Here is a 16817-nt window from a genome sequence, read left to right as displayed (position 1 = left end):
CAGGTCACTTATGCGGTGGGCAGAGCAGGAGTGCCCACCCCGTCCTGGGAGAGAAGCTCTGGCACACGTGCCATCACGGAGATACTGTTCACAGACTGGAACAGAAGACGCTCTGACCCCGTCCTTGGTGTGTACCTTACTGTATGAGGTTGCCGTGATTGAGCTGGATAAATATATGCTAATTTAAAAAGGCACATGTTTTGCATTTGATTTCTACCAAGAGTTGAAATGTTGAGAGATGATTTAAAAAGTAATAAAGTGTCTTCCATTATTAAACCAAGTGTTTGGGGTTTTATCTCCCTCCCTCCTTGCTGCTTTTGAAGTTTGGGTTGCTTGGAATTTTTTGTTCGGTGGTTTTGCCCAAACCGCATTCTTCAATGACAGGACTCACATTTTCTCCACAAGACTGGGACGTGACAACAGCCGGCATTCGGCCTGCGAGAGCTCGCACCGTGAGCCGGGTCATGCTGGGACTTTACGTGCAGGATTCCGTGTGACAGTGTCAGCCCTCCGGTAAGCTAGGTAGTGTTACGATCCCCATCTTACAGATGGGGAAGCTGAGGTGTGCAGAGCTCACCATGGCTCTCAGGACTGGGACTGAAGACGCCAGGCGAAATGGCTGTGGGTGGTGATCGGCAGGTCTTACTAAATAACGCTGGAGGACATAATGACAAAAATGAATTACATCTTTAATTCTTTTGATCCATTTAAATGCCTTAAGGAGGAAGTCCATGCAGAAGTGCTAGTTTGTGTTGACCAAAGAGGAAGCAGGCGGTGGGCACGGAGCCTCAGCGGGGTCTTAGCTAGGTGTTCAGTTGCCTTCTGTCGGGAGCAGGCCACACTGCTTCCCATCTACAGCAGTGATAGAGCCCTTCACAAATCAACTTAAGTGTTTTTTAACAGGAAGATTGACTTGAAAGCGAGGTGTATGGCAAAAATCTTGAGGGTGGTCTCAGAGCAGCTGTGGTTTGGGACATCCGGGCCCTCGGTAGCAGCAGAGTCTCTGCGGGACGGTCACCACTGCGGGGTTGGCCCCTACAAGGCACCTCAGCTGTCGGGGAGACAAGAAGCAGGTTTCTCCATTTCATGCACCGGCGAACAAATCATCCAGGCCCAGGGCCAGACCGAGGCCCAAGTGAGTGTGGGCTGTGGTTTTAGCTACAGCGTAGGAAATGGCGCTGCTGGGCACGGCGGCTTCCTGGAGATGCACCCCCGGCCCCGGAGAGCAAAGAAGCCAGACACTCACTCCTGCATCCACAGCAGAGCGGTGACTTCAGAGCAGATCGCTTCCTCTGTGGATGGAAGTGACAAGCATATTTAACATCATCAGGCCCACCAGCTGTCCGTTGGCGCTGCTGCCAGCTCCGAGCACCCATCTGTGGCACCCCCACGCCTGATTACCAGTCTCAGAGGGAGAAGGGCTGTGGCAGATGCTTTGAATTGAACCCCGCTCTCCTCTCACGCTTTCTCCCTTGGTAATAGAAGCCCTGATTTTTTAGACCCATGGCCACCCGGAATAAAGACGGCCTTTCCCAGCCTCTGCTGTAGCCAGGCATGGTTACGTGGCTGTGTCTGGTTGCTGGGACGGGCAAGTGGTTCGGCTTCCAAGACATGTCTTTCAAAGGATCTTGTCCTTCTTCCCACACTGAGCCTCCTTCCTGTCTGGGATGGCTGTGCTGGTTGGACTGGAGCAGCCGTGCGAGGCTGAGGCGGAAGCCAAGTGAAGAGGAGGGTGTGGCAGCAGGTGGAAGAGGCCGAGTCCCTGATGCTTAGGCAGCCGCCATCACACCCAGCCTGCCCGCCTACCTGCAGAGTTTTTATGTAAGAGCGCAGTGAACCCTTACCTGCTTAAACCACATTTCCCCCCATTTTCTCATTGAAGTAACCTTTTTATTTACCAATTTCATGTACGTTGAACCCAGATTCAGTAATTTAACAGTTACCAAGTTGCAGTCAACCTGGTTTCCTTTCTACCTGTCCATCCACTTCCCTCCTAAATTCCTTTGAAGCAAATTCCAGATAGCTTTTTCATTTGTGAATATTTCAGTAGGTCTATCTAAAAGACAAGCACTTTTATTCTTTATTTTTTGAAAATTTTATTTATTTAAGTAATCTCTACATCCAATGCAGGGCTTGAACTCACAACCCCGATCCACGTCGCTGTGCTCTTCTGACTGAGGCAGCCAGGCGCCCCAAGACGAGAACTTTTAAAACACCATACCATTATCACATTTAAGTTTTTAGAATTCTTTAATAGTGATAGGTATGCAGGCAGTGTTCTGATGTCCAGTTGTCATAAAGATCCATATTTTAAAAACTGTATCAGGGCTCAGATAAGGTCTGCACACTGCAGTTGGTGGCTAGATCTTTAGATCACCTTTATCCTAAAGGCTGTCCCTGTAGAGTACCCCATCTTTCTCTCTTTTTTCCCTTGAAATGTTTTTGTTAAGCTGGATTTTTAGTCTTTTCGAGTTTGCCAGAGCCTGCATCTTGCCGACTGCAGCCTCACTGTTGTTTAACATGTTCCTCTGTTCTCTCAGTCTCTGGAGTAGTGGCTCTTTTTTTTTTTTTTTTTTTTCCTATTCCTGTTTATTTGCTGCATGTTGTACAAAAGTAGAAAAATAAACATTTCTTATGGGTATGGAGCAGGGCTGCATAAATAAGGGATTGAGAGGAAATAACTTAAGGCAGGGGTGAGGCGTGGTGCATTCATAAGGTCTGAGTCCCAGGTAGGCTGAGGGCGGGTCCAGGTTCTCAGACGCACAGGTCTCCACTGGCGACACATTTCAGGTCCCGGGTGAGGAGGCGGAAGAGGTTGAAGGTGATGGAGGCCTCGAGGCAGCCCTGGGACTCCTTTGGGGCCTTCTGGAGCCGGTGCAGCCAGTGGTGGAGGCGGCCACGGGGTCTGGGTCCTGCTGTGGGCTGAGCCGGGGCGCAAGCCTGGAGCTCGGCGTGGATGTGGCGCAGCATGCGGAGGGGCTGGTCCAGGACGGCCCCCAGGGACGAGTCAGCCATGTCGCCCAGGACTTTCAGCGTCAAGTCCAGCTCTGCCTCCAAGGCCACAGGGCGCTCCCAGGCCTGCAGTAGTCTCAGGTCCCAGGCCCTGGGGAAGAGGCGAGAGCTGCAGCTCCAGTTCTTCGGCGAGAGCGACTCTTCTAAGGCATCCTTGGCCTTCTTGAAGGCTTCTAGCTCCCTCGGTGACAGAGACAGGAACCTGTCCATGTGGCAGCCCCTCTTGGTCGTGGTGGGTTTGGAAGTAGGGACAGGGCCTGCTCGGACCAAGCCCGGCAGCACGGTCACCAGCACCAGGACCCACGCTGGAGCCATGGCCAGATCGCCACTGCTCTCCCCGCTGCATGGCTCTGCTTTTAGCCGGGCTCGCTGGGCAGCCCCGGCTGATGTATGTAAAGCGAAAAAGCAAATGGAAATTGGAATCTCTGCTTGGACGGGGCAGGCATACGTAGGTGGGGCCGGTCCTGAACCAGGTGAACACGTGGATCTGGGTGAGGCTGCCTGAGCCGCGAGACGGGGCATCCCACAAGTCCCTTCTCTGGACCTGTGCCGAGAAGGAAAGAGAAACTGAAATCCACTCGGAGAGAGAACGCCGTTTCTGAGAAGTCCCGCTGCCTGGACAGTTTTCAGTTTAGGGGCAGCCTTCGGCTAGCTGGCTTTGGGGAACCCCTTGCTGAGGCTGAGGCAGGTGGGGGGAGGGGAGGTGTGGGTGAGGCTGCCTTAGCCAGAGGGGGCTTCCCTTTGAGGCGCGCTTGGTTCGCTGTGGTCCCGTTTGTCTCCTTTTGCTTTTGTTACCCGTGCTTTCGGCGTCACGTCTAGGAAATCCTTGCCAAATCCTATGTCCCGAAACTTTTCCCTATGTTTTCTTCTAGGAGTTTTATAGTCTTAGGTCTTACATTTAGGCCTTTAGTCCATTTTGACTTAAGTTTGTTGTGTGGCATAAGGGAAGGGTCTCACTTCAGTGTTTTGCGTTTGGATATCCAGTTTCCCCACCACCATTTGTCGAGACTGTCCACACCCGATTGTGTGTTCCTGACACCTTTGTTGAAGCCCGTTTGACCCTATACGTGAGGGTTTATTTCTGGGCTCTATTCTGTGCCACTGGTCTGTAAGTCTGTCTGTATGCCAGTCCTATAGTATTTTGGTTGCTGTAGTTTTGTGTGTAATAAGTTTTGAAATCAGGAAGTGTGAGGAGTTGAACATTGTTCGTCTTTTTAAAGATCGTTTCAACTCTTCAGGGGCCCTCGAGATTCCAATATAAATGTTAAGACTTTTTTTTCTATTTCTGCAGAAATGCTATTGGGCTTTTGGTAGGGATTGCATTGAGTCGGTAGATTGCTCTGGGTCGTTGCGGACACTGTTACAACATTAAGTCTTCAATCCCATGAACGCGAGATGTCTTTGCACTTACTTGCGTCGTCTTTAATTTCTTCCAGTAATGTTTTATAGTTTTCAGTATACAGGTCTTTTGCTTCCTTGGTTAAGTTTATTTCTAAGTATTTTATTCTTTTTGATGTTATTGTGAATGGACGTGTTTTCATCATTTCCTTTTCAGATTGCTCATTGTTTGTGTATGGATAGAAGGCAACTGATTTTTTTATGTGTTAATTTTGTATCCTGCAACTTGGTTGAATTCATTTATTAGTTCTAATAGGGTGTGTGTGTGTGTGTGTGTGTGTGTGTGTGTGAAATCTTCAATGTTTTCTACATGAGATCATGTTATCTGAGAAAAGATAAAATTTTACTTCTTTCTCTCCAATTTGGATGCCTTTTACTTTTCTTGCCTAATTGCTCCGGCTAAGACTTCCAGTACTGTGTTGAATTCAGGTGGCAAGAGTGGGCATCTTTGCTTTGTTCCTGGTCTTAGAGGAAAAGCTTCCAGTCTTTCACCATCGAGTCTGATGCTCGCTGTGGCACATATATTTTCATATGTGGCCTTTATTATGTTGAGGTAATTTCTTTCTATTCCTAGTTTGTCGAGCGTTTTTATCATGAAAGTGTGTTGAATTTTGTTAAACTTTTTTTTTTTTTCTGCATCAGTTGAGGCAACCATGTGGTTTTTGTCCTTCGTTCTGTTAATGTGGTGCACCACGTGGTAGTTGCCCTTTGAGGCTTGCTCAGATTTGGGTTGGATTTTTTAGGAATAAGAATACTTCACAGATGTTGTATTCCTTCATCGGGAGGCCTATGATGTTGAATTCTCTCCCTTTGGGATAGTAACAGCCATTAGGACTATTGTTTGGTGCTTAGGTCAGTCATTTCATTGGAAGTTGCAAAATGTAGATGTTCTAATTCTAGTATTCCTTTGGCAACCGAAATACTTCTATAAAAGGAAACTTCCTTGTGCTGGAGTGACTTTACACATGTGATAAAACTGTATAGAACTAAACACACACACACTCTCACACGAGTACACATAAACTGGGTACAGTTGGAACAAGGTCTGTGGCTTGTACCAATGTCAGTTTCCTGGTTGTGATATTGTTCTGTGTTTGTGCAAGACGTTACTGCTAAGTGCAGCGTCCATGGGACCTTTTTGTATTATTTTTTGCAACTTCCTGTAAATTTGTGATTATTTTTTTAAGAGAAAAAGAAACTTCCTTTAGTTACTATTTGACTACCAGGAGTAGTTTAAGTGAGGTAAATGCTTAATTATTTGCCTTTATTTTATTACTATTTTTTTAGTAAGCTCTAGGCCCAATGTGGGGCTTGAACTCACAACCCCGAGATCAAGGGTCACATGCTCTGCCAGCTGAGGCAGCCACGTGCCCCTCTTTACCTCTATTTTTACTTAATGAGTTGATGCCTTAGAATCTCCCAACAGTGACTAATTTTTTTAAAGTATCATTAACTCCTTGATTTCAGCCTATATATATATTTTTTTTAAAACTTCAGTATATTTTAAGTATTTTAGTTCTTTACATTATTGTTGTCTTTTTAATGAAAAGAGCTTACATTCTTTTAAAAACAAAATACATTTAGGTTCATACTTATACTTTTTTTTTTTTTTTAAAGATTTTATTTACTTATTTATTTGAGAGAGAGAGAGCACAAGCAGGGTGAGGGGCAGAGGGAGAAGCAGGCTCTCTGCTGAGCAGGGAGCGCGACGCAGGGCCCGATCCCGGGACTCCAGGATCATGACCTGAGCCAAAGGCAGACGTTTAACTGACTGAGCCACCCAGGCGCTCCTCCATACTTAACACTTTAAATTATAATTCAGGACCACAGGATTTTTACTTCACCTCACCTGCCTTTTTCCCATGCTAAGAATCCTGGTTCTCAAGGACACTAGGAAAGCCATTACTGATTTTAATTTTGCCACCTACGACCTGACCTAACCTTGACTGACAGGAGGGAGCCACGGGAGCCACGGCTCCTTGGAGAGGGTATCAGTTACCGCCTACAGAGCAGGGCAGAACTGAGGCTCCTGTTTGTAAGTTTCCAGGTAGGATTAACTCCTGGTTGCCCATGACGCTGTTAGTAAATGAGACGTCAGAGATAGAGGTGAAGCCAGGGCAGGGGTAATGCAGCTCCAGTGCAGTTCTTTACCTTCCCTTCCCTGCCCCAGACGAGCCCCTGCTCCCGGTGTTGACCTTTCCAGCCTTTCCTCACGCTTTCACTGGACTTGTCTGCATTCTAAAGCACCGTCATTTCATATCGCTTTGTGTGGTTTTATAGGTGCTCGGCACTCTGTCCTTGCCATGGCTCGGTCTCCCCTCCTCTCAGTGTTCTGAGATGTAACCGTGTTGATGCGTTCATTCTAGTTTCGTACGCTCATCCAGCCTCTCGCTGCTGCACAGGGTGCCTTCCGTGACTGTGCCACAGCTTATCGGCTCTCCTGGTGAGAAACATTTAGCTTGTTTCCAATCAGGTGCTATTGCAGATATTCTTACGGGTGTCTCCTGGTGCAAGAGTGTGTAGGAATTTTTCTAGGGCAGGGGTGGGCAGGCTTTTTCTGCAAATGGCTAGGTAGTGAGTATTTTCGGCTTCGGGAGGCAAGAGGAAAAAGAAAAGTTATGCAGGTACTTACATAACGAGAGAAAAAATTTCCATACATTTTTAAAAAAGATTTTATTTATTTATTTGAGAGAGAGACAGAGATAGCGACAGAGAGCACGAGTGGGGAGGAGAGGGAGAAATAGGCTCCAGCTGAGCAGAGAGCCCCATGTGGGGCTTGACCCCAAGACCCCGGGATCATGACCCGAGCAGAAGGCAGACGCTTAACCAACTGAGCCACCCAGGTGCCCCTTCCATAAATTTTTAATTAAAAAAATTCAAAATTTTAATTTATGGGTATTGAAATTTGAATTTCATGCGGTTTTTAGATTATGAACTATTCTTCTTTTGAGTTTTTTTTCAAGCCTTTGGGGATGTTAAAAACCACTCTGCACTCTCCGGTATAGTACAGAGTAGGTAGGAGGCAGGCTGGCTTGGGTCCCCAGGCAGTGGTCTGCTCCTGCTTGCTCTCCAGGGCACGGACCTAGGAGGGGAATTCCTGGGTTGAAGGGTGACAGGTGACAGGTGTCTTTAACTTCACTAGGCATTGCCAGCCGCTCTTCAAAGTGATTCTTTCAATTTGGACTCTCACCAGAAGACAGACTTCCTGTTTCCCTAGCGCTCTGTCCGCTCAAATCTCCCCACTTGCCGCATGGCTCCTGTAGCTGTGGTTGTATTTGTCATCATGTTATGAAACACGAAGGTAACGTGCGGTGTGTTCCTGAGCGCTGAATAACCGTGCTTTCCGAAAGACAGAAAATATATACAAACATGTTTTAAGTTACCCATTATCCTTCCATTCAGAGAGAAGCAAAGTTAAAACTTGGCACCTGTCCTTCCAGAGTTTTTCCTATTTATACCCCCGCCATTGATGTAATCGTTAGAGGTTAATGCTGTGCGTCAGTGCTCTGGAGTCTGTCTCACTTCATGCACTTGTCTCAGTTATTTCTGTTGCACCTGAGCTACTGGGGATTATGGAGCCCTCACCTGTGTGTGTGCCCCCCCTAGAGCTTTCTGGCCTCCAAGGAGAAACTTCCCTGGCTCGTTCCCCTCCACCCTGATTGCTTCTAGGAGTTGAGAAGGCGGCTGAAATGTGAACGAAAAATACCAGTTCCCTCTGTGGCAGGTGCCACTTGGGATCCACTCTCCTTTTACTATCAGGACACTCTGCTTGGCACAACTCCATTGCCCAGTGACCCTTGCACCCAGCAGTAGCCTGAGAAATTCTGCCGGGGTCCCCATCATTCCAGTGCCACCTGTCATCACACTCACAAAGTTTTATTATGTAGAAAAATCTTTCTCTGAAGCCAGGTCTCTTCAAAGGTGGAAAAGGGAGCCGATGAAGGCAGGCCACGTGTGCCTCACAGCCAGCCCTGGCTCCCTGCCTGGCTCCCCGCCTGACCCTGGCACGGTCTGCGCACCTGGTTTGGCAGCCCAGGTACAGGGAGGGTCCCAGGTGTGATATATTCTCCCCACTTCCTTCTTTGGCTGGGGGTTGGGGGGGGGGAGCGGGAATGGGGATGAATTGCAGGGTTGGAAGGAACTAAGAAGGCCAGCACTGGCTTCCCTGCCAGATGGCCCATGCCTGGGCTCCAGACAGGCAGTCCTACCTGCTTTTGCTTTCTAGTCCATGTTTGTTGGGTTTTTTTGGTCTGTGCCTATGACCATAAGCAGCTTTGGATGCCTTTTGGAAGAATGAGGGGGTAAAAATAAACGGAGGCTCCAGGCTTCCCACAGAGAACGCCACCACCTTCGGCCAGAGGCTCGTGCGGCTGTGTGGATCCAGAACCTGGAGGACGGATGGGCGCGGTCCCGCTTTCTCAGTCTGGCAGGGGTGCACCGGGGCTGATCTGCAAGCCCGGGCAGCAGCAGCCCAGCTGCCCAGGGAGCCCTGGGGAGGACGGCTTCCTAGCGCCCGTGGGGAGCAGCAGCGGTGGGCTGGCTGGAAGCTGGGCCTCACGAGCTCCTCACTAAGGGGCAGGAATCAGGCCCAGGCCTGCCTGATGCGAAGCCCACTGCACGGCACGGGCTGCACATCTGTTGCTGGCCCCCAGAATCGGGTAGGTGGGGACACAGAGCTGAGCCCAGGAGTGTGTGACCCATGCATTTGCAAGGCCACCTGAACACAGACACAGAAACTGGCTCTGATCCAGCAGCATTTTTATTTCTAAATAAGTATCCAGTGACATTACTGTTTTCCAGCCATTTCTGCGTTCTTTCCAGAGTCCAGTGAGCTGACGCCGGGGCTCTAGCCTGGCAGCTACAGGTGCCCCGTCCCTGACCCGCCCCATCTGAGGCCCCACCCAGAAGAGCAGCAAACCATTTCTCAGGAACCAGGATCTCACCAACACCTCACAGCTTACACGGGGGAGGACCTTCCCAAAGGTCCTTAAAACAAATAAAAAAGCAGTACTTACAAAAATCCTTCATTTTTACAAAGAAAATTACTCAAGAGAATACAAAGAACAGATCAAGCTTGACAGGGGCTGTGTTGGAGACAACGTCACAACCTTGGGGAAGCCACGACCCTCGCAGCCCACGCAGGGCTGCGGCTTCCAGAAGAGAGCGCCAGGAACGCGCGGACGGGGCTCTTACACGGCGCTGACAGGTGAGCTTTCTCTGGAGCGCCCGTCGGCACGTTCCCTGTCCGGTCACGCGGCCCGACCCCTGTGGCTGCCCTCCGTGCACGTCACGCTCTCACCCGAGGTCGGGCGGCCTCACGCACAGCGGCCTGGCAGACCCACTCAGCGGTGAGAGGCCAGGTATTGGTTTCCCTCTGGACCACGTCAGCCAGGGTGGGACAGGGTGGAGAGAAGGGGTGGCCTAGGGGATGGGGTGGCCCAGGGGAAACTGTCAAGCCTTCCTTTTGTCACGTGGCCAAAGGCAGCGGAAGTTCCTGAACGTCTAACCCCACTTGCGTGAGAGACAGGAGGAAGCGGGATGGAAGGGAGTGTGGCTACTTACTCTTTCCTCTCGCTGGGGTTGTTTTCATTGAAAACTAATTGCTTGGGGCTTTGGAGACTGAGGTCCTGGGAGAACAGCTTCTCCATGATGCGGGCTGCGGTATCGAGAACGGTTCAGACCTGGTTTCCTACGCGCATCAACCAGCAGGAGAAACAGGTCTGCCTTCTGGAGGGAATGGGGAGCATCAGGGTGCCTTTTGTCGCGCTCTCTGCATTTAAAGCCTGAGTTAGGGGCGCCCGGGGGGCTCAGTCGGTGACGCGTCTGCCTTCAGCTCAGGTCATGATCCCAGGGTCCTGGGATACAGTCCCGAGTCGGGCTCCCTGCTCAGCGGGGATCCTGCTTCTCTCTCTCCCTCTGCCTGCGGCTCCCCCTGCTTGTGCACTTGTGCGCGCTTTCTCTCTTGCTATCTCTGTCAAATGAATAAATAAAATCTTAAAAAAAAAAAAAAAAGCCTGAATTAATGGCAGATCTCAGTTGCTGATTCTTCCTTGCACTGGAATCAGGGACCAGCTCTGAGGGGCGCCTGGGTGGCACAGTGGTTAAGAGTCTGCCTTCGGCTCAGGGCGTGATCCCGGCGTTATGGGATCGAGCCCCACGTCAGGCTCCTCCGCTATGAGCCTGCTTCTTCCTCTCCCACTCCCCCTGCTTGTGTTCCCTCTCTCGCTGGCTGTCTCTATCTCTGTCGAATAAATAAATAAAATCTTAAAAAAAAAAAAAAAGGGACCAGCTCTGAGGCCTGCACCTCTGACATCCACGACTTAGTTCCGGAGAAGCCGGCCCCCACCCTGCGCCACCCTTACTCTCTCCCCCAAAGCAGAAGTGGGATCCTGGCTGCGGCCGCCCCGCTGAGGACTCTGCCAACTGCATCGGGCCCCGTGGGAATGTGGAACTGAGACCCCACAGGGCCGAGTCCTGCTGACGGCACCTCTGACATAGCTTTCAGGGACAGGAGGAGCCCCACTCGTCAATCTTTCCACATTTCACCGCACAAAAAGGAAACTGCAGGCAAACCAGGGCCTCCCTAGGCTGACCTGGCGTACCCCGGGACAGCCACCATTCTGGGCCAAGCCCTGCCCCTTGGCCTTATGTCAGCCAGGGCCTGGCCAGCATTTCCACTGTGAAGAGAGGTAGCTGGCCTGGGTGCGGGAAGTTTTTGGTTCTGCTGTTGGGCTGAGTGAGAACCAGACTATGGAACTGGGCCACCCTCCTTCTGCCTGGCCCTGGCTCAGCTCAGCCTAAAGCTTGATCTCTGAAAACCTAGGACAAGCCAGCTCCTTTCCCTGTAACACCCCACACCGCAAGCCTCAGGGAATGGTTGTTCCCAGCGGTCCTACTACGACAGGGCTGCAGGGGGAGCCCTGGGTGTGCAGCTTGTCGCCACATAGCTCCCCAAGACAAGCGTGTCTTCCGAGTTCACTGGCTAACGGGCCAGCCTCCCCACAGGCACTCACGGACTTCACAGCCTTCACCTCACTCTGAAGGATGACCTTGTCTGTGTGCTACGTCTCTCCCATGGCCTAGACCTACAAGGAAATAAATCCGTGGGAAATCGTAGTTATGCTGAATATTTTTTTATCTACTAGGCATTTATTGCCCCAAATAGTAGAGTTATTAGGTATGCTAAAGGTAAGACAGCAGCAAATTTCGGATTCTCAGGCAAAGATACTTGAAAAAAATCCACCGGGAAAATCTACCTCCATGGGCTCTGCCTGTGGCAAAAGTGGAGACAGACCCGAGGAACACGGATCGCCCCTGTCCCCGTGGGAACGTGCTCCAGCCCACTAAAGCCTCACTTCGGCAGGCGCAGAACAGACTCACAGGAGACCCACGCCGGCGCTGGGACCTGCCAGGAAAGGTGCCCCCGCCCACTAAGCCAGGCCTTAGGGACCCTCCACCTTGGGGACTCTTCTCTATGACAGCATCATCTTCAGGTCTCAGCTAAAAGTGGGAGGCCAGGCGGGACCTGGTGACAAGGGCAGTCTGAATTGAGAAGATCCTGTTTTCACTGCTTTATCTGGGAATTCATAGCCCCCTCCCCACCAAATTTTCTGGTAAACTATTGCGTTTGCAATGCAGGTTACACTTCTGAGATCAGACCCTGAACTTCAAAGGAGAAGGTAAATGACTTATGGATTGGAGGACACTCTCGTCTTGGATCCCTGCCCTCCTCCCCCCAGGTGCGGACAAAGGTCCCCTCCCTCTCTGACCTGTTCTCTTACTTTTCCACTAAAAGTAAGTAGGAAATGACGGAGCCCAGAATTATGCACGGTATTACTCCTCCAGTGAAGGTATCAGGTGGAGTAAAATATTCCTATTTGGCTTACATTACGGGGTTAAAGTGGGAGGTTACAAAGAGACACTGACCATATTTTAACCCTATCAAGTACAGATTTACTTTTCATGCATAAAAAGGAAACCACATGCTTCCTGCCTGACCGGCCTCATTCTGGGAAAGGGGTCTGGCCTGGTGGGCTCTGAAGTCAGTCCTTCCTGACAGCCAGAGTCATGCTGCCTGAGCCAGAAGAGATGGAAACGTACGTGCCCCCAGCCCAGGGTCCATGCTGGCCCGCTGCATTCCCCAGAGAACCAAGGACACCCACATGACGAATTCAACCATCCCAGAGGTGTGCCGAGTCCCAAGACCGGGACCCTGAGCCACCTAGGGGAGTCGCCACTGGCCCATACATGGGCAAAGGCTTGCAGGGACGAGGTTTGTTAAGCGCAGGGGAGGAGCGGATGCGAAGTCAGTAACTCCACTCCGCCTGGACATGACTGGCAGCTCCGCACCCTAGATGGCCAGGGGCCGGGACCACAGGGACAGGGCAGGGCGTGTGTGAGAGAAAGAGAGCACGTAGAGATGGTCTGTGAGCGAGTTCTGGGAGGGGGTGGCCTGGGAGGCGCACTCCCGCTCGGGGCACTCCCGCTCTGGCCCCTGCCCTAGGGCTTTGGCGAGCTGGGACCTGAGACAGTAAAGAACTTGGACAGGGAAAGAGGAAATGCTGATTAGCAGTGAAGGTGGCAGTAGGCAGTGGGCAGACCCCACGGTGCCCAGGAAATGGGGCCTCTGGACCGATGAGGTCCACTGAGCGAGGGAGTGATTGCCAGGCTCTCACTACTTTGTCAAAGTGCATGAATTTAAACTGAATTTAAACTGAGATGCGGACCTGCATGAGCCCTCTAACTCTAGCTTCTCCCTCCAGAGGGCGCTCTGACCCCACAGAACAGGCTCGCTCACCCCCAGAAACCCAAGGATGCAGCTTCCAATGCGGCTCTGAGACAGGCCCGGGCGCCCCTGCTCCGGACCAGCGTAAACATTCATACTATCCCCGGAGGAGGGCAGTAGCTGCCCGGCGTGCAGGGGCTTGGCCTGCAAGGTGCCAGGTGGAGGTAAAGAAAAAGGTCACTCAGTTTCTCCTTCTCAGGGAGTGCAAGCAACATCACAAAGGGGAGCGTGAGGTTTTGCAGATTTCCGAGCCGGCCACCTAGGTCAGAACTGCTGCTGTTGAGCCCAGAGGCACCTTGAAGCCCAAAGCGAAACGGCGGCTGGCTCGCTGTGCTGCTGGAGCAGGTGTCCCTGTGACGCAGGCCGTGCCTGGGAATGGCAGAGGCTGCAAGCTCCCCCGGCTCCCCCAGCACCTCCAGTCACAGCGGGCTCCACAGCAGGGCACGGCTGCTCTTCTCAGGCCCCTCAGTCTGGCAGATGACTCTGCACCCCGGCCACAGAAGCAGAAGGAAGATTTACCTGGACGGCTGTTCCCTCTGATCTGCGGGCTGAGAAGCAACACGGAGAGCAGGAGTCCGGCTCAGTGAGGCCCGGGGACGTGACCTACCTCAGAAGTAGACAGCTGGCTCCCAGGGCCAGGGACGTCTGGTTTCTGAAGACCACGGCCTTTGCTTCCCCCTGCTTCCATCTCCCCTGAGGACGCTGGGCACGCGAGCCCTTCCGGGGCCCTTGCCGAGCGTCTGTGGAGGGAGCCGCAAGGAGGCCAGACGGGGCGCCCTGCTCCGTCACAGGAGCTCCTGCTCGTCGTCTTCGGAGCCGGAGGGGCCCTGGCGCACCTCCTCGTACCACTTGTTGGTGAGGGTCTTCATCTGGATGCGCCCATGGTGGAGGTCCTGGAGCAGGAGACACGACCCAGCCCTCGTCAGAAGGTCTGGGTCAGGTCAGGGGCAGGGGCAGGGCCGAGGGAGGGGGGAGCTGCTGTGTACGTGGAAGGGGGTGTGGAGAGACGGGAGGAAGGGCACATGGCCACAGGCAATTTCCAAGTGTTAACCAACTAACTCGAGCTGGGATTTTTCACTGTGGGGACGGAGATAAGGTGTCACTCAGAGACAGGAGGAGGAGGCAGGCGTGATATTAAAAAACATGGCTTCCGGAATCAGACACCCTTGGGCTCTGTTCCCACCGCTGCCGCATCTTGGCTGTGTGACCTCGGGGGGAAGAGGGGGGTTGCTGCACCTCTCTGGGCCTCGGCCTCCCCAGCTGTCTGGTGAGAGAGCAGCTGAAGCTACAACACAGGTTGTTGGGAGGATGAAACGAAGCAACAGAAACATTCCCACGCTGACAGCGACCGTGACTGCCGGGGTGGCACATGGGCTCGTAAACGAAGTGGGGCAGGCCCAAGCCGGGCCCCACGAGACTGTGTCATTCACTGTCACCCAGAGGCCAGCAGTCCCCGGAGGGATGGCACAAGAGCCCTGAGCCTTGGCCACTGCCTGAGGCCCCGGCAGGTTTGAAATTTTCGGCTCAGATTCAATAGCCGATCAATGTCCTGAGTCTATCATCCAGGAAAACCAAACTGTGATAACAAGTCTATTATTAAACTAGCACTAAAAATGGCAGTGAAGGGAAACAGCAGATGCTGAGTTCGCCAGCATATCCAGCTGCCAGCCTGGGAAGGAGAAGGCCGAGCCGGGGGAGGGGGCCTGGGCCCCCCTGCAGATCCTGAGGGAGGAAGGCTGGGGACCCTTGGCCATGTGGCGTGTGCCAGTGTCCCACCTCCTGAGTTAACCGCCGTGTGAAAAAGGGGTTCAGGTACTTGGCGTCCAGCCACACGAAGCCCTTGAGGTCCTGCCGCCTGATGTAATGGGCTTCATACTCCTCCTCCGTGAGCTCCGACAAGTGCTCTGACTCTNGAGGGTCGTCAGCTGGCCCCCTCCTGGGAGCCCCCACCCCACCCCGCCTACCCAGCAGCCCTTCGCTGCTGGCCACCAGTGTCCCCAACCCTAACTGCTTTCGAATCAGTGCAGGGCATCTGTGGGCAGCAAAGCGCTTCCTCGGAGCCCGCAGGGAGGTGGGAAGGTTTGTAAAAACACGATGGATACCCAGGAATAAATCAGAATTATAAATAAATCAGAATCTATTTGTGGGCTAGGGTTTGGTTTGTAAACTTTCCAGGTGATTCTAATGTGCGGGCAGGACTGGGGACTGCCATTCTAGGTGATTTCACTGGCAGCAAACTGAACAAGGGAGACTCCTTTGGTCATTTCTGCCCGCAGCTGCAGTAGCTGCGGTTCTGCTCTGGGCAGGCATTGGCCGGTCAGTGTGTGCGTGTGCAGGGGGGCAATCCTGGTGGGAACTGGAGAGGAATGAGAGCAACTACCCCGTGGCAGGGCAGGTCTGCAGGCAGCGGTGGTCTCCAGTGCACGGGATCCACGCCAGCACAGCTCCGGGCCCCGGGCCCAGGCCAGCCCCCACCTCTGCAGGACGACCAAAGGCGAGCAGCTGTGAGTGTAGCATCCACCGCTCTGCCGGAGGGGCGGCTCTGAAGCCACAGCCACGCAGCCTCCACTGGGGGCCTGGGTGGTGTGGCAGGTGCAGGATGTGGGAGGGGGCGGGGAGAATCACCTGGAGGGCTTATGAATCCACAAAATGCTGCCCCCCGCCCCCGCCAGGCCCACCTGCAGAGTTCTAATTCCCCAGGTCTGGGATGGGGCCCAAGAACTCCCATTTCTAACAAGTTCCCAGGGAGGCTGCCGCTCCAGGGACCTCCACCTTGAGAGCGCTGTTGGAGAGCGTGGTGGTGAAGAGCACAGACCATGGAGTCCGTGAGCGCTCTGTGCCTCAGCTCTCTTATCTGCAGAATAGGCACGAGCAGAGAGCGCCTGCTGCCTGTGGGTTTTCAGGGCGACCTGAGGCGGTCCGAGGAGAGCACAGCCACGGTGCCCGTGCCACAGAAAACATTCCCTAAATAGCAGCCGCTCTTCCTCTGGGCAAACATCCTGGTTCTGCGGGAGCCGGGCTTCAACAAGCGTGGCTGCGGGGCCGGAAGGGCCGCGGCACCTGGCAACCTGCCCGAAGCGCAGATTCTCTCGGGCCGCAGCCCAGACCTGGACAGACCGGGAGCCCGCCACCGATTCTGACACCCTCTGAAAGGTCTGAGAACCTATACTGGGGCTTTTGTTAAGAACAGATCAGAAAGTTGGGGGATGGGGGTGGCCAGAGACGGGCCTCTGAGAGTGAGAAGGTCCTGCTGAGCCAGCCCTGCCTGTGACCACCGGAGAGCTTCCTCCCAGCAGGGCCTTGGCTGAGACACGGGCCAGGGCCACACAGACACCTGAGGCCAAGATCCGGCCAGACCTGAGCTCCCCAGTGGGAAAGTGGGCTGTGTCCCTGTCTCTGTCTCCTGGTTGAGGATTTCTCTGCCTTCCATGACTGAATAAAGTTACTGAATAAGGGAACTAGAAAAAGAGGCATTTCTAGAACTGGGTGTGGAGGGTGGTGGAGGCGGTGCAGGAAGGCGGGCTGAGAGGCCGTGGATGGCCTCTGCTCCTGTCGGAGAGCCTGGCTCAGCACAGGGGCCGAAGGGTCAACACAGGGCAAGGAAAGCACCATTGCCGCTGAC

At 53.0% G+C, this 16817-nt stretch overlaps 2 protein-coding genes across 2 annotated transcripts in view; both read right to left on the bottom strand.

Moving 5' to 3' along the window:
* Positions 1–2586: 2586 nt before the first annotated feature.
* Positions 2587–4103, bottom strand: LOC103669677 (interferon lambda-1-like). Its single transcript, XM_040638454.1, has one exon. The coding sequence runs from the start codon at positions 3532–3534 to the stop codon at positions 2755–2757; it is 780 nt and encodes a 259-aa protein (XP_040494388.1). The 5' UTR covers positions 3535–4103; the 3' UTR covers positions 2587–2754.
* Positions 4104–9151: 5048 nt separating this feature from the next.
* SLC9A8 (solute carrier family 9 member A8) overlaps positions 9152–16817 on the bottom strand; it is a 71377-nt gene continuing 63711 nt past the window's right edge. The window contains exons 15-17 of the mRNA XM_040637867.1: positions 16256–16302; positions 14972–15227; positions 9152–14088 (exon numbers count right to left, since the gene is read on the bottom strand). Of these exons, the coding sequence (XP_040493801.1) occupies positions 13981–14088; positions 14972–15227; positions 16256–16302 (411 nt within the window). The 3' untranslated portion in view covers positions 9152–13980. The remainder of the gene's footprint in view (positions 14089–14971; positions 15228–16255; positions 16303–16817) is intronic.

This window comes from Ursus maritimus, unplaced genomic scaffold (genome assembly GCF_017311325.1).
Source record: "Ursus maritimus isolate PB19 unplaced genomic scaffold, ASM1731132v1 scaffold_22, whole genome shotgun sequence".
Classification (NCBI taxonomy): domain Eukaryota; kingdom Metazoa; phylum Chordata; class Mammalia; order Carnivora; family Ursidae; genus Ursus; species Ursus maritimus.
This window is presented reverse-complemented; position numbering and strand designations above follow the sequence as displayed.